Source organism: Typopeltis vanoorti, chromosome 17 (assembly GCF_054136105.1).
Source record: "Typopeltis vanoorti isolate ZY-2024b chromosome 17, IOZ_Tvanoo_1.0, whole genome shotgun sequence".
Lineage (NCBI taxonomy): Eukaryota > Metazoa > Arthropoda > Arachnida > Uropygi > Thelyphonidae > Typopeltis > Typopeltis vanoorti.
Genome location: NC_143565.1, coordinates 67,885,068 through 67,907,849, shown reverse-complemented (window position 1 = coordinate 67,907,849; position 22,782 = coordinate 67,885,068). Strand labels below are relative to the sequence as shown.

At 33.4% G+C, this 22,782-nt stretch overlaps 1 protein-coding gene across 1 annotated transcript in view; it reads right to left on the bottom strand.

The window, feature by feature from the left end:
• Positions 1 to 22,782, bottom strand: part of Vps13B (vacuolar protein sorting 13B) — a 1,316,993-nt gene that overhangs the window by 741,150 nt on the left and 553,061 nt on the right. The window contains exon 23 of the mRNA XM_090406926.1: positions 14,593 to 14,979. Within this exon, the coding sequence (XP_090263052.1) occupies positions 14,593 to 14,979 (387 nt within the window). The remainder of the gene's footprint in view (positions 1 to 14,592; positions 14,980 to 22,782) is intronic.

Sequence of the window (22,782 nt, the reverse complement as noted above, 5' to 3'; positions counted from 1 at the left end):
GTGGGGGGGGGAGGCCATTTAGTATTATGTCTATCTTATGGGGATTATAGCCACTGGCTAAGAAGGTGTGGCATAAGTGAGCCAATTCAGCAGCAAGAGCATTGTCACTGGAACTGATAATGCTCTTGCTCTGTGGGTTAGCATTTTTAAGATACCAGACTGTTGAGAAGGGTGATCGTGCAATTGTTTGTGTAAATATCTCCCTGTATGTGTGGGTTTTCTAAAAACTGAGAATGATAAGGAACCATAACACCTGCGAAATATCAACAATAAGTCAATAAATAATAATTTTCTGATCTTTCTGTGTTCTGATATATTACAGTCAAAATTAGTCAATATGTAAGACAAACACATAAGCCTTTCTACATGTCTGACCATAATAGTCCAAGTGTGGGCTGACCAGCACTTTATATAGTGACACAACCACCTCCTTATCCCAACATATAGTATACTTCTTATTATAGCAGCATTACAATGTGCAGTCTTTGTAACACTTGCAATATGTCATCTGAACTTCACTACACTGTCAATTATGACTCCCAAATCTTGAATCTCATTCCACTTCTTGCAGTACAGCACTGTTAGTCCTGTCAGGTGTCTTCTCCCTCCAGGAGACTGACTACCACATAGTCATTGACTACCATACAGTCAATATAGTATGCAGCCTTATATTTCGTGCACTCCAAAATACCACACCTTTCACTTTTTAATATTAAAACTATAACTCTACTCCTTTGTCTAAATCAAAAGTCTATTCAAATCTTCCTAAAGAGTATTAAACATCAGCACTTATAATTCTCCCCAACTTTGCCTCATTAGCAAACGACTGAAGATCTTCAGTCAGTCCACATGATATATATTATTTACAAACAAGTTAAACAGCAAGGACTCAAGGACAGAGCTTTGGAGCATGCCACTGGTTACCCTCCTTTTCTGAGATACTGCTCTGTCATACACGACTTGCTGGTGTTGTTCAGAAAGCAATCTCCATTCCATCTAACCAATATATTATCCAATCTCATCCTCTGCAACTTATACACAAACTTATCATGTGGTAATTCTATCGAATGCTTTTGCAAAGTCCAAGAATATCACTGTATATGAGTCTCCATTATTTATCATTACCTTATCATAAAATACAAGTAAACTGGAAAACAAGACCTATCCTTTGCAAATCTATGCTGGCCATCATAAAGAATATTATGTCCACTAACCCAATCTTGTATTCTATTCCTAACTAATCTCTCCAACACTTGATTACCACTGCAGCTAAACAAACTGGTCTATAATTGGAAAAGTATTGTCCTAGAACCATGCTTGCTGAGTGGTACTACTGATTCTTTCACTTCCAATTCTCCTAATACTTGTCTCCCTTCTACATATTGCATGGCATCATTTACACACTAGATATACACTGATAAAGAGCTTATTCAATAACTCCACTATATCCTTTGCAACTGCCACTCTGCTTCCATGACTATTCACAGTTATTCTTCCTCTTGCTTACCATATAATGGAAGAATTCCCCTGGATTAACTTTGGCCTGACCACCTAATTTCCATTCATACGACCTTTTCTTTCTTTACCATACTCATCAACCTTCCTAACCTGCACTTTATACTCTTGCACTTCTTCCATAACCTCTTTTCCAACACAGTTTGCTTGATTTCACTATTCATTCACTCCTACTATGTACTTGTTTAACTCTTGGTATGCAGTTATACATTGCTTGCGTCAGATACTGCCTTATGAAATTCCTGTGCACTGTCAAATTTTTTCCGCACAGCTCATCTACCCACTGTATTGATGCTAGTTGACTACAGATTTCCCATAATCACCACCTTATAATTCTATATATATCCTTTTTTTTTGGGGGGGGGGGGGTAATTTTTTCTCGTTTCACCAATTCCCAAACAAGTACCTCATTATCACTCTCACCAAAACTGGTGGCAGTATTAATATTTCATTAACAACTACATCTTGTGAAGTTATCACCAAATTCAAAACACTAAACCTCTATTTGCTTCAGTCACATGCTGCTTAAGATATTTATTCCTCAGAAATTCAAAAAACTCACTCTCCTAGTTCCCATATACTATCTTCTCCTTCCATTCTACATTCCTGTAATTAAAGTCTGTCATTGGGCCAGTGGATGTATTCTCTACATTCACTGGCCTATACTAGCAACCTATCAGATATACTAGACTGTTAATTTTAACTTCAGCACACAGATGCAACATCAGCAGATGTACACCAACTACATATTTTTCAACTCATATTTTATTGCAAAGTTATGACCAAGTTGGATAAAGAGAATACACTATGATAATGTTGGATTTTTTTCAGGCATTTGATAGGGTACCACACGAAAGACTGTTGCATAAACTGGAGAATATGGGATTGGAATATAAACTCTTGACTTGGATCAGTGGATTGTTGACAGCCAGATATCAAAAAAGTAGTATACAGTGGGTGTTAATCTGCCAGATTTAAGGTGACGAGTGGTATAAGTCAGGGTTCAGTCCTTGGACCATTATTATAGAATCTATCTATTAATGACATTAGGTAGGGTCTAACATCAGATGCGCAATCAGGGATGCTACTGATATTCAGCACTTACAAAATGGTTTGAATAGGCTGGAAATTTCGGCAAACGAAAATGGCTGTCAGTTTAAAGTTATGCACTTTGGCGTTATTAGAGTTCCAGCAACATATTATATTAGCAGGGCTATGCTACAAGAAACTGAGGAGGCAAGAGATCTTGGCATATTGGCAGATAGGAATTTGAAGTTCAAAGTCATACAGCAAAAATTGCAAATACAACTCAAAGGACAATTGCAATGTTGAAGCAAAACTTGACATGTGAGGATATGGAAGTCGTTTTGCCTCTTATAAGGCTTTGATAAGACCATACCTGGATCACTGTGCACAGATTTGGTCTCCCAGGTTCCAAGGGGATAAAGAAGCTGTGGAAAGGGTGCAAAGAAGAGTTACAAAGGTTATATCCAGATTATGAGGACAGATCACGAGTACATGGATTGCAGACTCTGGTTAATAGGAGAAAAAACTCTCCTGGTTAATAGGAGAAAGAGGGTGATATGATAGAGGTCTATGAACTTTTGAATGGATGTTATGGGATATCATCTGATGAAATTTTTCATTATATGGAAGGTGGAGAAAAAACACAGGGGGATCCATGGAAGTTAAGTTTGTTCACAGTCAAGAAAGGGGTAAGAGCTAGGTTTCTCTCTCAAAGTGCAGTGAGTGAGTGGAATAGTTTACCTTTGGGGTGGTGAGTGCATCTAGTATGAATGAATTTAAGAGAAGATATGACAGCTGGTTTGGGTGATTTATAGTCTCCCTTGATGAGTCCTTGACTCTCTGGAGGTCTCAGAAAATAATAATAATAACTGTAAAATCAAAAATGCTGCTGTAAAACATAATAGTTTTCAAATCACGAACTGGAGAAAATTTGTGTGGATATAAAGCTGGTGATATGGATAAGAGAATGACTGATGGACAGACATCAAACATTAAAGTTTAAGGAGAAGCAGACCCACGAGAAAGCATACAAAATAGAAAGTTGTCTGTAAATGACACAGGGCTTTGTACTCCATATTTCTCTCTCAGATCATTTCCTATATCATTAGTGTACAAAATAAACAGCCACTGGTATTTAATTTGTACATTAATGATATAGGAGATGATTTGGGGGTGGGCATTGTTTGCAGAAGTGCAAAAATAGAGAGAGAAACAATTACAGATGATGTAGAGATTATTATTATTATTATTGTAACATGGCGTGTAATATTGTTATGCTAGGGTAGTCCACTATATATATATATATATAGTGAAGTACCTCAGGGTTCTACTAGGAAGACTACTCTTTAATTTTAATATAGGGAATGATTTAAGGAGGGATATTCAGTTTTATGATGATGCAAAACTGGGGAGAACAATACTTTTGGAAAAAGCACTTTAGCACCTTGCATTGTTTGAGGCTTATAAATAAAGCATGGGGTGGGGAATGTTTTGAAAACTATGAACTCAGCTTGGAAAAAAAATTGTGGCCTGAGTATGTGGCAGGCACAGATTTTGAACGTTTTTTCTTGCAGAGCCAGCAGAATCTGTGGTTGATGAAATTGTGTGCCTGAACAGATCCATGGGATTAAAAGTGGACAATGCTGATGTAGAGGAGTTGGTGGAGATCATCGAAGAGAGAGCTTACCACTAAGGAGCTGAAAGAACTGCAAAAGGAGCAGCATGAGGAAGTTGTTAAGGAGCTTTTTTTTTCAGAGGAGGAGGGGCCCAGTAAGGGAACCATTTCCACTACTAAAATTAAAGAACTGTGCTTCCATTGGAAAAAAATCCAAACCACTGTAGAAAAGTAGCATACCCTGATGTATCTATGGTTAATAAGAGTGTTAACATGTTCAATGGAAGCACAGTTTATCACTGCACATTTTAGAAAAATTTTAAGAACAAGACAAACCCAGACAACTCATTTGTAATCAAAGCTAAAGAATCACCATCTAGACCACCCACAAAAAGATAGAAAAGAGCAGTGACACCTGAGGGGCAGTTACTCAACATTCTTATGGAGGGAGGAGGGGGGGAGAACTAATTTTCAAAACAGCAATTTTCTTCTGCTTCCTCCCCATATATCTTCAGTAAAGGTAAGGTTCATGTTATATTCTTATTTTTTTTTTTATTTTAATTATGATAATAGGTGAAAATTTTTCATGTGGAATGGATTAATTTATTTTACATTAATTACTATGGTAAAAATAGTTTGCATTATGAACTTTGTTATATGAACAGCCTTCTGGAACGAATTGAGTTCATAAAATGAGGTTTTACCGTACTTTACTTTTTCAAACTGTTCAGAGCCACATTTATACTTTTGGAGGCCCTAGGCACATCATTACGAGGCCTCAAAAATAAGAATTTTTTTTAGTTTATTGAAAATAAAACTTGACATTTCCATAATAACTCATTTTAATAACACACAACACAACATTGGTACACATATATTTGCATTTAAAAAAAGTATAAAAATAAATTGGTTCAAATTTAAATATAAAAAAATTAATAACTAATTATTTTTTTCTGCCTTTGGTTTTAGCAAATATATCTATAATGTCATTGTAATAATCGAGTCCATTACATCTGATTCAATGCATAATAATAATGACAGGTCACTTGTTTCATTTTGGTGCAAGTTGCCTCTTAAATAATTTTTTATTCGTTTCAACACTGAAAATGAGCATTCAGCGCTTGCATTTGAAATAGGCATCATCAAAAATATTTTAAAAATTGCTTCTACGTTCGGAAAAGTAGACTTTAACCCATCCTTTATAAATCTGTACATATTTTTAATTGAAGAGTTTTTTACCTTTGTCATTATTAAAAATTGCATAACATCAATAAATTTTTCTGAGTTAATATCAGTCCCATAAGTTTGTAAAATTTTGTTAATACTAGTCTTGTACTTCTGATCTATAACTTTCTTCAAAAAATGAAAAACATATCTAATATGTCTAAATAACTTTTTGCTCTTTCATTAATTTCCAAACTTAGCTTATTGCAAATGACATTAAAAGTATTAACAATGAAATTTTCTTTCTCATGTAATATAATCTCATCGTTAGATTGTGAAACTTCATCACAGATTTCATTTTCGTTTTTTAACTCTTTCCTTCTCATTTTTAAATTTTGTCTCATCTGTTAACAAATTAGCTTCTTCATTTAAAGCAGCAAAACTATTTCTTATATTTAAAATAAAACCAACTAAAGACTAACAAATTATTAGCTAAAAACAAATCCATATTGGGATCTTGTAGAGGTTTACTAGTAGAATTATTCGTTGTAAACGTTTGTCCCACACAACTGTTGAACTTGCTGTTTCTGATTTGTCCAAATGTTCAGCCAATGACGAGCTCTCTAATTTAGAAATAGGTTTTTCATGAGGAGAAATGGATAGTTCAAGTAATGCTTCTTTAATTTGTTTATATCTACGTTTGTATATTGTAAATTGCAGTAAATTGCCAATACAGTGTCAGCGTCAGCTCTTGCGGACCACCTCGTTTCACTTAGTTTTTCAACTGTTAAAGATTTTTTTTCTAAATGTTTAAGGAGTATACCTCATCTTTTTATTGAAGATGAAAAGTATTTATATATATTTTGAATAAAGCAAAAATATTGCGCTGCTTCCGGACAAGATTCCACAGCATAGTTGCCAATTAAATTTAAGGAATAACTAGAGCATGGTATATAATGTGCAGAGGGACTATGTTTTTTCAGCGTAGCTTGTAAACCTGTATAGATACCTTTCATATTGGCAGCATTATCATAGCTTTGCCCTCTGCATATTTTTATATCCAAAGATAATTCTTCTAATTTTTTAACACTACCTCTTCTAAATATAAGGAATTATGCTATGTAGTACTGATGAACCCGATAAATGTTTCTCTCATTAATGTCAGAATTTGCAGTAACTATCTAAATAACATAGCTAGTTGGTCATTATGAGCAACGTCTGGCGTTGAATCGAGTATTATTGCAAAATAAGCAGCTTCCTTAATTTCTGATGTTAACATTTCTCTTGTTTTTTAGATATTAACGCTATGAATTCATCGCAAATGTGGTAAGAAAGATAATGTGATCTGCCAGAACCACAGTTGATGTACATTTATATGTGATGTTTTAAAAAATCATCAAATTCACTCTAATAATTTAAACGATAAATCATTTCTGCAAGAATCAGAAAAAATATCATTTGTATTGCCTCTAAATGCTAGCCCTACTTTACTCAGTAACTGAATGGTAGCTATTATTCTATTTTATATTCTTCACTCTCTCTCCAATAATTTTCTTCAGATTGTATTTGTTTCATCAATTCAGAATCAATTCGACTATTTGCAGAACTTGATTTTCTTTTGCGATATGTGCACATTGCTCATATATGCTCAGTAGAACGCTCAAGATCACATAAGGTTTGTGTTATATTTCTCCAGTCATTAAAACCCTTCATTAAGCTATTATTTGACTTAGAAAACAATTTACAAAGAAAGCAATAAATTGCTTTGCTGGTTACTGAAAAAATTAGTTGCTCTTGTTTGTCCTTTGTTTCATTCATCTTTTTAGTAAAAATGTGATTCATTTACATTTCTGACATATATTCTATTGCGTTCTGTGTATTCTTTTTTTAAAATTTTCGATTTTACCAACATTCTGAGGCATATTTATTAAAATATGTCCAATAAATTGTTCATTAATACTAATTGGCCACACTGCTATATTGGTAGGATGAGAGATAGCTTGCTTGCTGGTAAGTACAGACTCTGACTGAAAATTTACTTCAGAACCCTCTTTCTCTCCCTCTATGTTTTCCACATTATTTTGATGTTCTTCATTTTCACTTTCGTCTCCTCCTGATACTGATACCAATGTTTCACTTTCATTCCGAGAAGTTTGAGTTACAACTTCAGTTCTATGAAATTCTTCACTTCCTTCATTTTTAGACAAACGAAAGAAAGACAAAATTGTCCCCAGTTGACTATTTAGCTGTTTTCCCTTTTTCTCCGAGTCATTTTCTTTTACTAGCTCCAGATTCAAACTTTCTTGCCATCGTTATGTGTATTGATCTATCAAAAGCGAAATAAATATTTATTAAATCCAAAATAAACATAAATAAAAATAAAAAATAACATAAATAATTACGTTAAAAGTAAAAAAAAATACAAAAATAGAAACAGTAGTGTCTTGGTTTTATTAAAATAAACGAGTAACAGTAAAATAAGAATAATAAATTCATTAAAAAATATATTCTTACCGACTGCAGCAATATACACTAGTATACTGCTTTACAAATACTAGCCAAATAATGGTAACTAAACTATCAGTTGTTACGCATGTGTACAAACGACACTTAACTGTGGTGGAACCTTTGTGTCACTTGTTTTTACATGTACTGTGTTACTTGGAATTTCCTTTACTTCCTGCGACATTTGACCTTTTTTGCTACACAATTTATTTATTGTGTCTCTTCCCAAACATAAAAATGAATTCCACATATATAAAATAAATAAATATTAAAATAAAATAAATAAATAAATATTAAAAAAATATTGGTAATATAAACCAGCAACATTGTAAGCCATTTTATATAAATAATTATGCAACTTATACGATACTTTATATTTAATATATAATTTGAAATATTTGATGTAATTCTAAATACATTTACACTTTTAAATATTCCATGTAATTGAATTATAAATAATTTAAAGAAGGATATAATTAAATATCTGTCACCAAAACTACTTGCATCCATTCGACCAGCCGAATCCCAGAGGATATAATGGACTTAAACAGGACAAAAAATAATGCTATGAAGAGGTACCACAATACTAGGACCCCCTGAAGACAAAACCTAAATAATTTGAATAGACAAATCAGAAACGCTCTTCAAAAACAGAGAAATCAAGAATGAGGAAAAAAGTTAACATTGCTTTACTCAGAAGATCATACAGTTTGGGAATTCATGAAAATCCTTTGTAGAAAATATCAACCCCTCCCTCCCATGCAGACAAAAAGTGGAATGGCACATTCCAATAAAGATAAAGCTGAAGCTCTAGTTAATAGCCTGGATGAGCAGTGCAGTCCGTCATATGAAAACCTGAATGTTAACCTCATAAGGTTGATACACAGGTTAACCCAGATCCAATCACCCCTACTACTCCAGCAGAAATAAAAAACATCATAAAGTGTTTAAATTCCAAAAAAAAAAAAGCTCTAGGTCCAGATGGTATTACCAATAAAATCATAAAGATACTTCCTCGAAAGGCCATAGTGCATCTGGTTAACATAACAACTGCAATTATAAGAGTACAACACTTTCCCATAGCCTGGAAAACTTCTGATATCACAACAGTAAAAAAAAAGCCTCAAAATAATCCCCTACTCCCCCAAAGTTACAGACCTATCAGTTTGCTGTCCAACCTCGGTAAAATTGCTGAAAAAATAATTCTCTCAAGATTACTAGAAACCACAGAAAAGCTAAGAATTATTCCTAATGAATAATTTGGCTTCTGAAGCAGCATAGTACCATTCAACAGATAGAATAGTGGAACTCATCAAGCAGGGTTTCAACTGGAACCTTTTCACTGCAGTCATTGTTTTTGGATCTAGCAAAGGCTTTTGATAAGGTATGTCACCAAGGCTTTCTCTACAAACTCATAAAAGCAAACATACTGATAAACTTAGTAAGGCTGATCAAATCATATCTGTCGGATAGATATATGCAGGGAAACGTCAACGGAATTGTATCATCCAGATGGAAAATTATTCTGGAACCTTTTCACTGCAGTCGTTGTTTTTGGATCTAGCAAAGGCTTTTGATAAGGTATGTCACCAAGGCTTTCTCTACAAACTCATAAAAGCAAACATACTGATAAACTTAGTAAGGCTGATCAAATCATATCTGTCGGATAGATATATGCAGGGAAACGTCAACGGAATTGTATCATCCAGATGGAAAATTCTAGCAGGTGTTCCTCAGGGCTCTTTACTGGCCCCCATATTGTTCTCAATGTGGCAGACATCCCACAAAACCCAAGGTCAAGCATCACAAGCCCTATATGCTGATGATACGGCAATATTGGCCAGATCTCTCAGCCCCAAGCTGGCAATCCGACAACTCCAGGAGAGCATATCTTCCCTGGTGAAATATTTCTCAGATTGGAGGATCTAGGCTGCGGATGATTCCAGACGCCCCATAGTTTATTAGAAACACCCAGATCCATCGAGAGACCAAAATGCCTTTAATCTTTCCCCTTCTTTGTGATTTAGCTGAAAGGTTCTTCGCCAAGGTGAGCACGCATCCAAACCCACTAATCAAACAAGTTTTCAATTATGATGAAGCGGTCTACTGCAAACACGAAATACCCAAATCAATACTACTTCCAGCTGAACACATCTAACCAAAATGCCCATAAGGGGCGAGGGTAAATTTCATAAGTATCCCACCCACAATTTCCTTACTCAGACAAAGGGGAATATGAAAAGCAACTTTGCATCACCCATCTAGTCAGTAACGTGGTTGTTGTTGTGGTTGTAATTAAAATAATTTACAATAGCGTAATAATTTATTTAAAAAGTATTTTTTTAAAAAAGAATTTAAAAGCAATCAAATTAAGCTTGCTAATCAAGGTAAAAATAGGAACTTCATCAACTGAAAAGTTCAGATATTCTCACTAAAAATAAAAATTTCTAGTGAGAATATCTGAATCGAATTTATGGTAATAAAAATTATAGCAAAAATAGAAAAATAGTCATATTGATGGAATTAAAACTTGGATTGAAATCTAAATATAAAACATTTCGGTCTGCAGTAATATGTATAGTATGCCTGCCTGGTTGACAGAATGGTTAACATATCTGCTTTCCAACCATTTCCAACCACCCAACTTTAATTGAAAGGTAAATTTTGTCACCTAGTACGAGACCACCTTACTTACTGGAGGCCTGGGATTCACATAAAACGCAAAAAAAAATTGCATATATATATATATATATATATATATATATATATCTTAGAAATACTCGAGGAAAAGTTAAAGGCTTAGATTACTCTCGCTGCTATTGAGAAAGACAAGAGAGAAAATTTCCTCAGAAATCACACTAAAGTGCCTCAAATTGCAGTGTAAAATACATCAAGAATGTCTTGTTTCGTTTTCAAATGCTGATTAGCAGACATCCTAAGACAGAAAATCTGACATTTCTTTTACAGGCTGATACAGTATTTATACCAAAATGATTTCTTAATTTATAATGATCAGTTTTTTTTATTATTATTATAAATTAGCAAATTTTGTATATTTTTTCATTTATATTATTTCCTGTTAAGTATAAATTATTAAATTATGTGGTATTTGGAACATCAAGACCACATTCATCTTTTTAAACTGCAGAAATCTGGCTTCTCTCAACACAGAATTGAAAATCCAAACCATAGGATCCATTGGAAAAAAAAAAGTCTAAACTTTTACATAGATCTTTATATAAACATGAACGTTTATACAAAGAAAGTTCTGAAGCCCTACTACACAGACTAGTATGGGAAATTGTCATACAAAATTGTGTTAAATAATTTTTTTTTTTACTACTGTAGCACGTTATGCACGTTTAATGAGATTCTATTATAATCATGCGCCCTAATGTATGCTATTCCTATTATTGTTTAAAACTACTGTACTGATGATGTCCTAAGATACTTAGGATGAAATATTTGCAATTAAATAATTTTCACTGTGGTTAATACATGTGTTTCTTTTAATTTTAATAATGATCAGTTTCACTTTTATCATTGAAAAATTATAAATTATTTGATACAATTATCTTGAAAAAAAGATTTGAATTATTTATAAGAAAATGTGCATATCTGTACATATCATTTATTTATTTTTATTATTTTTTTTTTTTTGGGGGGGGTAACTTTTGCTCGAGGAACAGTCTGTAAACTAACGAAAATTATTGAAAAAATGAGGAAAGAACATATCCAGTAGACACACTAAAACATCCCTAACAATAGCCGAATACACACACAGAAATTTCATTTTTTATTAGTATTTTTTTCACCTTTCTGATTGATTTATAGATGTTCAAAACATTTTTTTCTGATATTGCCTTTGTAAGATGAAATTTTTTTTTTAAACATTAATTTTCCAAATATCACATAATTTAATAATTTATACTTAACAGGAAATAATATAAATGAAAAAATATACAAAATTTGGTCATTTATAATAATCACAATTTAATTTCAGTATCAGAATATTAAAAATTCTCTGGTACAATTACTTTTGAAAAATAGCAAATTCAAACAAAAGGAAGTACGCATATGTTACCTAGCAGTATTTGTGTGTGGGGGGGGTGATAATTTTGGGAAGAGAGTTAGCCATCAAAGGCTAAATACAATGTTAATTTCTATTATGAAAATTTTGGAAATAAAATTTCATTTTGAAGCATGCACCTATACATCTTTTGAATGAAAAACTGTAGGGAAAGTGTTGCTACTTCAAAACTGCTGCATAATATCGAAATTAGCCAAAAATATACACGTAATAACGGTTGACTTCATAACCGCTTTATTTCGATTTGTAGTGAGTGATTAGGGGAAACCAAGAAAATAATTGTTTGAAGTGCAAAAACCTACAGATTACGTTATAAAAATTATGCATTACGTGATATTATTCAAGATTTAATGGCCAAACGCACTTCTTATCCATGTTCTTTCAACAGGTGGTCTGAATCTTATCTAGGTTTTGCTGGACGTGTATATATGAAATGGTACATACATGAATTTTATGCAATACAGGAGTTCCTGTTAGTTTTATATTCTAAGGAAAGAACAATATATTTCAAATGGAAGCAGGAGGCCTCACAAATTTTAAATATTATGAATTTAATATTTAAAAATAAGTATTTTATTTTGCAACTATAACTAGGCCCCATGGAGAGTGAGGGCCCAGCTTGCACCTAATGTGCCTTATGGTAAATGCGGCCCTGAGCCTATTGCTGCAAATGAGGGTGAGAAAACTCTCAGACTTTTGTAGGAATATAATATCTTAAACAGCACAACAATGTACATGCACGCAGTATAAGTGAGGCAAGAAACTGCTTAAAATATATATTCATACATTCACAAGATTCAACAAAGACAAATATCTACAACAGATTGATGACCAGTATCACTGCTAGCTAAAGAGTTCAAGGTTGACAGTGAAGTAGCAATAAAGCAGTTAACGGAAACTGTGAAAAAAAAAAAAAGCTGTCAAATGAAGACACCTTATGGAGCTAGAAGCATAAAAAGTTGCAGAGGAATAACATAAGAGAAGAAAACAAGCAGAGGAATAAATTCATGTTACAATTGTACAGTGCATCAGGAACTTTTTGACTTATGAGGATGATCAGAATGGAACCCTGTCATAAGTCGAGAAGTGATGCATTGCTTTTAAGAAGTTCTGTTCCATGTTACCTTACACTCAACTGCCTTTCTTTTTGAGGGATTTAACAGTTTCCTTAAATGTATGTAATGTACATCAGATAAATATATTATAAATTGTATGTAGATATGCAAAGTAATCCAAAAGGAATAGGGCAGTTACCAGAACAATGAGGCCAGCCCACTCTGCTTAAATGTGGATTCTCTGGCTAACCTATTACTCCTAAGTCACTTTTTATATACATATAAAGAAAATCCTAGCATTCTTTAAATTACGTCAATTTCTTGAGAAATAACTCTTTTTTTTGAGTGACAATGCTGATGATTATATTAAAACTATATCGATATTTTGATACTATAAAGCCTCAAAGAAAAGCTTGCTAATACAGATTCAAGTTAGCAGTGGATAACTGAAGCATATGAAAAATTATAATTCATTTATTTCTACATGTAATCAGTGTTATTTCCAAAAGTAACAATATAATTTAAATTCTCAGCCCAAACCCTTTCTATTATTACTACAGAGTTAGATAACTTGTGATGAAAGAATAAGTATCAATTTCTTAATGAATAAATGTTTGTCATAATGTATTCACATTTCTTTTTATATAGCTTAATAATTACAAAAATATGATTAGTTGCAATGCAGTTACTTTAGCACATCATATTTAAAAATACACATGAAAATATTCCATTAACAGAACCATTTCTATGTTATGTTATTTATTCTACAGGGATGCTAGTGCAGAATAAAATACTAGCTTGATATCATATTAATCCTGAATCAAAATTAAATTGTAACAAGAAATATTTTGTTTGAATTAGAAATTAAAAGAAACTGATGAAAATATAAATGCTCTGCAGCTACTTACAGCTGCGCAGCATTTGCTCCACAGGTATTAAGTAGCTTGTGACAATATTTCCCTACAGCTTACTGCATTAGTTGAAATGCTTTCAACTAATGCAGTAAAGGTTTCAGAAAACAAAAAATGGGGGCAGGGAATATCCAACAGGCAAAGTATTTTTCAGAGCAGTTACTGTATTTTAAACTTTCAATTAAAAGTTTTTTGAAAAATAAATGTGATGAAAGAAAGAAAGCAAAACTAGATTTCGCATGAAGAAAGAAGTGGAGGGATGGCATCTACTTGTGGAATGCATGAGAAATCAAAATTTTCTAATTAAAAGAGGTTTAAGGAGTTTATTTGAAAAGGTTCTCTATTTAAAAAAACACATTGAAGATTATATACGTATTATCTTTGCAGGTGCTTATAACTAAGCACCTGCAATGATAATACGTAATGAAACATGATAACCCGTAAGATCAATGTGTCATATAAAATTTATATCTCCAGTAGATCATATTAAATATCACCTGATAATAGGAAAGAATATGCAAAGTTACAGCAAACTTCCAAATGATCCCATGTAAAACACCTCTTTACATCAATGTTATTTTAAAGGAAACTCACTAAGGCAAACTATAGCTTTGATCAATATAAGTTTTCATATTACTATGAACCCATGTATTTTCATAAGAATCAAGTAGCAAATATTGATTTTTGTAAATTAACTGAACTTTATCGTACCTAAGGATGTAATTTCAAGGGAAATGTGCATAAAAATATTATTAATGGAAAGCACTAGTTGAGTATCATCTACTTTAGGAGAGACATCAAATACAATAACTGTCTGCACTGTTGATATCTCAATAAGGTGAAACACAGAAAAAGCACTTGTTATCTGGAATGATCTCTTCAATAAAGAAACAGTCTGGCTATCAGCACCATTAGGCATATCTTTAGTTGAATGTTCTTCTTCTTCATTTGGCTTTAAATCTGAGATGTAAAAGTTTTGCAAAGTTGGATGTGTAACAATCTTTTGCAGTGCTGATTCAGCAAATAAAATGGCTTGATCATATTTAGTTTCACTGAAATTTAGTTTTAGTGGCCTTTCCAGTTTTAGGTACAGTTTAGCTGAAAATATAATAATTAGAATTAAAATGAAATCAAAAAATAAATTAAAAAATGTTTACTTGTTATTATAGCCTAAAGATTTTCAATGATTTTACAAACAATATTTAATATAAAAGTAGTTAATAACTCCGTATTTCCACTCCTCTACTTTTATGTAATAAGTAGAGAAAATGATTATAGTACTTTAATTGAATTATTTAATTTAAATGAAATCTGTATAACTGGAATGACTAAAGTCAAATAAGGGGATAGCTAACAGTAGCTTATCTACTGGAAAAAAAATATAGCAATTGCAAGATGTGAGAAGAGCCATAGAAAGAAAACTGCATCATCGTGATATTAATACACTAAGAACTTACAATTGTATTGTCAAAAAATAGTTTTTGTATTCTACTTGCTTTCTAGTTTTAGCTGTTGTCCTTAATAATGTATTTAGCACAAAGGCTTTCTTTTCGTCCTTCAGTCCTCTTCTACATATGGGTGGCTAGAAAATGTGTATATTTTCACCTATTCTCACTTCTTCATAGAAGTGATTTGAAGTACTGTTGTATTCTTTATTCTTTTCCTCTTGTATGTTAAGGATCTTATACTAAATCCCAATATAGCTTTTCTGGTCAATGACAGCACTCCTCAGACCAAAAACCTTGCACTGCACGAATAAGCAAGACCAAAAGAAACTTAAAACTATTCCCTGAATTTCTATACCATTCTCCAATGTAGAAGGAGTAATCTAGTTGACTGTAGTGTATCAGAAACTCAACTTTAAGAATTGAGTTTCTGATGCATTAAAATTTCATTTAATGTAATGTATTTTTGGCCATTTCTAGTTCTTTAAAGAACAGATTAATTTTCTTAATAATAACATATAACATCCATAGGTATGGAAAGTTTTCGTATTTGGTTAGAATGTATATTATACTTGTCAAGACATTATATTCTTGTTTTAATCCTATGCCCAAGCATAAATATAAGTATGATTAACAATTAGTAACTTTAAAACTAACAAGACAAGTAATTTCAGGACTAATGACTTCATGACTAACAAGACTAGTTACTCCATGCTTATGCTTATGTTTGGGTATAGGATCAAAAGAAGAATATAATTTCTTGTCAAGTGTAACATACACTTTAACCAAGTGGGAAAACTTTCCACAATGGTCATCTAGAGTATCTAATATCATGGTTAATGCACCTTTCTCTACCCGTTTTTGTCACCTTTTTCTACAGAGTCCCTTAAGGGTCAAAACCAGATAACTGAGAGGACACTCATATAGCCTTTAACACGTTCATTGCAAACCACGCGATGTCGCATGATGCAAGTTCTCACCAGGCGGCCGATCACGCGTTATCGCGTGGACGTCGCTATCAAGTAAAAAAAAATTGGCCACCACACGAAATTCCAATTTTCAGCTTGGCAATGAACGTGTTAAGGAATGAGGAGAAAGAACAGACTGGGCTTCTGACCTAATGTCCAATCCTCATGTGATGTGCTCCATTAGTAGGTATTCACTGAGTGGTGATGAACAAGGATGGACTAAAAATTTGGGACCAAGCCAACAAATTTTACTCTCTTTGGGCTTAAACCAGAAATAAACATGATAAGATTTCATCCAGGCTGGGGCATTTCCCAGATAAACAACATCCCTGCTGTTTTTGTCAGTGAACCAGGAAGAACAGTGAAAAAGTCAACTACTGGAATAAACTCGAAATCAACATCTTGAAGAAGAACAAATCCATGTCAGAAGAACTGAAGAGAGAAACCATCAACATAAGGAGCATAAACTGAAAGGAAATCAAACTAGCAGAAGAACTGGAAAAATAGAACGTGGATATAATTGGTGTTATTGAGACAAAGAAGACTAAAATCGGTGAGATCTTACTAAATAATAAGTATATAATGGGACATTTAGACAATAACAATCAAGGAAAAGAAAGGTAGTGATAGCATTCAACTAAACATGAAGATAAACTTCTTGATTTAAAGGCAATTTCAAGTAGATATATGTGGGCAAATTCAAAATGGAGAAATGGACAATGAAACATTTTGTGCCTGCAGTCCCATAGAAGGTTCTCTTAAGGAGAAGTTCAAGGAATTTTTTGAGTTATTAGAGAAGGTAACAGACACAAAAAAAATGGAAAAGTGGTGCTCATTAGAGATCTACACAGCAGAATTGGAAATGAATCCCACCAGGAATACAGAAACATTTTAGAAAAATCCATAGAAAAGGAAAGGCTAATAATAATGGTAAGTACCTGCTGGATTTATGCTCAGGATATCGTTTAGACCACATATGGGCAACCCCTGGCCCTCTAATTCTTTTGATTCTTTTGATCTATTTCAGCGAAGTTTGTCTGATTCATGGTGGGAGAAAACGTGGTGTGTTCTACTAAAGCTGACGTCATATGACTTGTGCAAAACACATCATGTTTTCTCCAACCAGTCTCTTTCTTACTTTGACTAGCGGCGTGTGTGAACGTGTTACAACGTGTCAGTTCGGTACTTGCATTGGTGTTGTGCTTTGTTCAGTGCCTGCATTGATGTTATGTTCTGTCCGGTACCTGCGTTGATGTCGTATTCTGTTCAGTGCCTGCGGTATAGAAGACAGATCTGAATATCGCTTATAAATTTGGGTCAATGTCAGGGATTATTGCAAAAAAAAGAAAAGTAGATGCAGAGAATCGTCAATTTCAAGACAACTGGATGGAGGATTATTATTTTATTCTGAATAAAGGTTTGTCTGTATGTCTGCTGTGCAACGAATCCGTATCCGTCAACAAAGAATACAACTCGAAGAGATACTTTACTTTGAGACATGCGGATCACCCAAAAATTGATGGACAACTACAAAAAGATGAAATACAGAAGTTGAAGAAGAACTTGGATACCCAGCAGCAAATGTTCAAATGTTCAACAAGCAAAGAACGCAGCACCACAGCACTGTCAAAGCCAGCTTCGTGGTAAGCGAGAAAAATCGCTAAACATTCTTTGATAAATTCTCCTTCACCAAAAGTCATTTGGTGAAGGAGAATTTATCAAAGAATGTCTGCTGGATGTTGCAAGTATGATATGTGCTGAAAAGAAAAAAGACTTCGAGAATATTCGTTTGTCGAGACGTACTGTTGTCTGACGGATAGAAATTATGGCTGATGATATCAAAAAAAGTTTAAAAGAGAAGATTACTAGATTGGAAGCATTTTCAATTGCTTTGGATGACAGCACCGATGCCTCCGATACATCACAACTAGCAATATTTATTCAAGGAGTTGATGCGGAACATCACAGAAGAATTATTGGCACTTCAGCCGTTAAAAGGAACAACTACCGGTGAAGATATATTTGAAACGTTAACACAGTCTTCGAGAGATTTGGGCTTAAATGGAGTTCACTATTTGGCATATGCACTGATGGAGCCCCTGCAATGGTTGGTGCACAGAAGGGATTTATTGGAATAGTTCATGAAAGAGCAATAGAACTACAGATCCATCCGGAAATAACAAATTTTCACTGTATTATCAACCAACAAAAATCTGTGTGCAAAATCGATTAAATTCACAAATGTTATGGAAGTTGTAGTAGCCAGTATTAACTTTATTAAGTCATGTGCACTTAATCACTGCCAATTTAAGGAGTATTTGGCAGATCTATTTTCGGATTATGAAGATGTCTTATTATTGTGAAGCGAGGTGGTTGAGTAATGGTAAAATGTTAAAACAATTTTATGATCTGAGACAAGACATTGCAGATTTTATGGACATAAAAGGAAACACAATTAACCAAGTAAAAGATGATGAGTGGGTGTGTGATTTAGCATTCCTTGTAGATGTCACCGGATACCTAAACGAACTGAATCTTAAATTGCAAAAACAAGGACAACTGGTTCATGAACTGCATGGACATGTCAAAGCTTTTTGTAATAAACGAAGACTGTTGGAAAGTCAGATAAGAAATAAAAATTGATATTATTTTCCTGCTCTAGCAACTCATAAAAATATCCCTTATAATTGTTATGGAGATGAACTGAAGGCAATAATAGAGCAATTTGATACAAAGTTTGCCGACTTCAAAAACAAAGACTCCACATTCGCTATGTTTGCTCGTCCGATGGATGCTGATGTAAATAATGTGCCAGAAAACTTGCAGATGGAACTTATCGAGCTTCAGGCGGATTTAGTGCTAAAATCACAATTTAACAACATTGCTTTGACGGATTTTTATAAATTTTATTTGGTGGAAGAAAAATATACAAATTTACGTGCCTTTTCAAGAAAAATCATTTGTCTTTTCGGCAGCACATATATGTGTGAACAGTTTTTTTCAAGGATGAAATACAATAAATCAAAAATTCGGACAAGAATAACGGATGAAAACCTCAAAAATTCTATGCGATTATCCTTAAGTAATATTAATGTCAATATTGATAGTCTCGTAGTTGAAGTACAAGGCCAATCTTCACATTAAATTGTTATGTCGTTCATTATATTATAAATAAATGAAATGTGAAGTAGCAACTTGTTTTAATTCATTTAATATTAATTTATTTTATTTAATAATTTGGTCCGGCCCTTGACTCGGAGACAGAATGATAATTTCACCCCCGAACTAGGAAAGGTTCGGGGGATCAAAATAGTTTAGACAATACTAACACCATTTTTCAACATAAAGATGTACATCAGTTCATGTAGAGAGAGAGACCAAAAAATAAGAAACGCCTCATTGACTATGTTATTGTTCACAGTGATATCTTCATGCTGCCTCAGAATAGAAGAGTATAAAGAGAATTTTAAATTGGACATGATCATCATTTACTTTTAAGTAGGGTAAAAATGACTATCACAATGAAAAGAATAATAAATAAGAAGGTTTTTAAATGAATTAAAGTTGAACAGCATGAAGAGGTTTACTGTAGACTCAAATACAGTCATCCATCGATTTACGTTGGGATTCCGTTCCATCAGGAAGGATGTAAGTCGATACATTAAATCAATAGAGTTATAGGGGGTTAGGGACTTAACAGTAATAAGTATTATACTGTCATTTTAATTTTTAAACCTTATTATAAAACTGTACTGTGCATTACTGCCAATATAAAACAGGAAAATATTCACCCAAATATTCTTCCACAATCACATCTTCATTACTTTCCCTATGTGAAGGACCAGGCTGCGGCTCATCTGGTGTAACCTTTTTTTATTTCTTTTGATGAAAATGTCCGACGTGCTTTGCTTATTCCTCTTCTTCTTTTCATCCTAAATTTGTTTATAGCAAGCAAACGCATCATGTATTTTCTATTAATAAGTAGCGTTCAACATTGGGGTCAATGTTTTCAACCATTTTGAGAACATCGCTGCTAACTGCAGAGAGCATTTCTGCAAGACCCTTCACTGTGAATTGTTTAACTACCTCTTCTTGTTTCTCTTTTTCCTCTTCCTTTTCTTGTTCTTCCTCCAGGGGCACTTTCTATGAGCTGAACTATGTTGTCATCATTCACTTCAAGATTCAAGATATTTGCTAGGTCCACTATTTCTTCACCCAATTCATAAGAGATCACTTTGTTCCAAACTACAGCAACATTTTTAATAGCATGATAAATATTGAATGCTTTCCAGAATTGCATGAGAGCCTGGTCGTTTCCTTCAGTATCAGAAATAGCTTGTGAAAAAGATCTCGATAGATAATAAGCCCTAAATACTGCAAGAACTCCCTCATCCATAGGTTGGATCAATGAAGTAATGTGACCTTGAACTTGGTGAAGATCACTATTATAAGACAGATGACTTGGAGTGTTATCTAAAATTAATAAAATTTTAAATTCTACATTTTCTTTCACACAACAGATATCCATTTCACTCGCATAACAATTGATTAAGGCATCCACAAACAATTTTTGAGTTATCCACGACTTCTTATTGCTCCAATAATGAACTGGAAAAGTATGCTTCGTAATATTTTTGAAGGCTCGTGGATTCTCACTGTGCCATATCACAAATGGTTTCAGTTTACATCCAGCCACGTTAACCCCTAACAGAATCGTAATACGGTCTTTAAGAGCTTTGAAACCAGGCATAGATTTTAGCTTTCTGTGGATGAATTTTCTGCTGAGGCATTTTTTTCCGAAACAAGTAGGTCTCATCCATATTAAATAATTGCTGTGGCAAATAATTTTCCCCTGTAATAATTTTATCCAATTTCTCTACAAACTCCTTGGCAGCCTTCTCATCGAAACTTACAGATTCACCATCTATTTTCACATTATGCAGTGCAAAACGCTGCTTGAATCTCATGAATCAATTGAAAGAAGTGTTGAATTTGTAGTCGTAATCGGAACCTGCTTCCTCCTTCAACATGCTGAAGAGACAGTGCCTTAGCAGTTATGGTCATAGAAAAAGATCAATTCCTCTTTTTCTGTAATTCTTCACTAGGTTTTTTTAATTCGGTTTGTGGGGGGGGGGGCATGTTGTACAAAATATCATAAAATATTTAACGATAAACACTCAAATAACATATTTTTCAAACACAAAATCAAGAGAGAAACTGTTGAAGCCACGTGCCGACTGCCGAGGGAGGTTGCTGCTGAATGCGCTGTTGTAAAAAGGTATTTGTTGCTAAACAAAAACCTTTTTACTTTATGCTCGCTTACGTCTTGTTTGAAAGTATAGTCGAAAATGTTATTTATTCCATTATGGAATCACGGACATATCTTCGAAAGGACGTAAGTCGAGGGATGACTGTACACAAAAATCATTCAAGAAAACTGAAAACAAGAACCAAACCTTGGAGATTCTGTGGCAAATCCTGAAGAAAACAGTGATTGATTCAGCCAGAGACATAAGTTGAGGTTTTTTTATAAGGATAGAAATATCATAACTCCATAGTGGACTTAGGAAGTTAAAGAGACAGTCCTGGAAAAGAAGAAAGCATATCAAAACCTCTTAGCAAATAAGTTGGCAGGTGCCCTAAAAGAATACAGAGAAAATTATAAGAGAGCTAATCTATTTGTAGAAGTAGCTATACAAAAGTCATGGGAAGACTTCAGGAAGAATATACAATAGAAGATAAATATCAGAAAGGTAGCAAACTGTTATGCAGACTATTGAAAAAAAAAAAGCTTAGAAAGGGTGGGGGGGGGGGGGGAAGAGTACTGTAAAAGGAACTGGAGATGATAAAGGTGGCATGAAAACTGAAAATAATGATATTTTAGATGTTGAGAGTAATTACTCTGAAAGATTGTTAAACAACAATCAGTGAAATAATAGTAGTAGAAAATACTGAGAAAGTAAACAGTACACATCAATACCTGAGGTAGAAAAAGTTATCAAAAACCTGAAATGTGAAAAGGCAGCTGGAACAGATGATATTTGACCTTTCCACATTTCCAAACTGTGATGCACATTCCTTAAGAATATGTGGTGAGGGCCTAGTCAGAAAGTGGAATTCCAGATGATTGGGACAGAACTGTCCAGTACACAACTATAAAAAGGAAACAAAATTGAATGTGAGAATTAGAGAGGAATTTCCCTATTGATTGTTTTTGGTAAGATTTATTATTATGGTATTACAGAAAAACCTAACCTCGCTTAACACGATTAATTAATCCATCAATTAATGCACACTTAGCGAAATTACATTAAGCGAATACAATAAATAATAGGAATAATTATAATTCATCCATCAGTTAGCGTAAATTTGGGGAAAAAAATTACAATATAAGCTATATTAGAGGATAAAATCATCAAAGTTAATAAAAATCAATTCATCAAATTTTTATTTAATGTCTAAACATTTGATTGAGTTACTTTTTTACA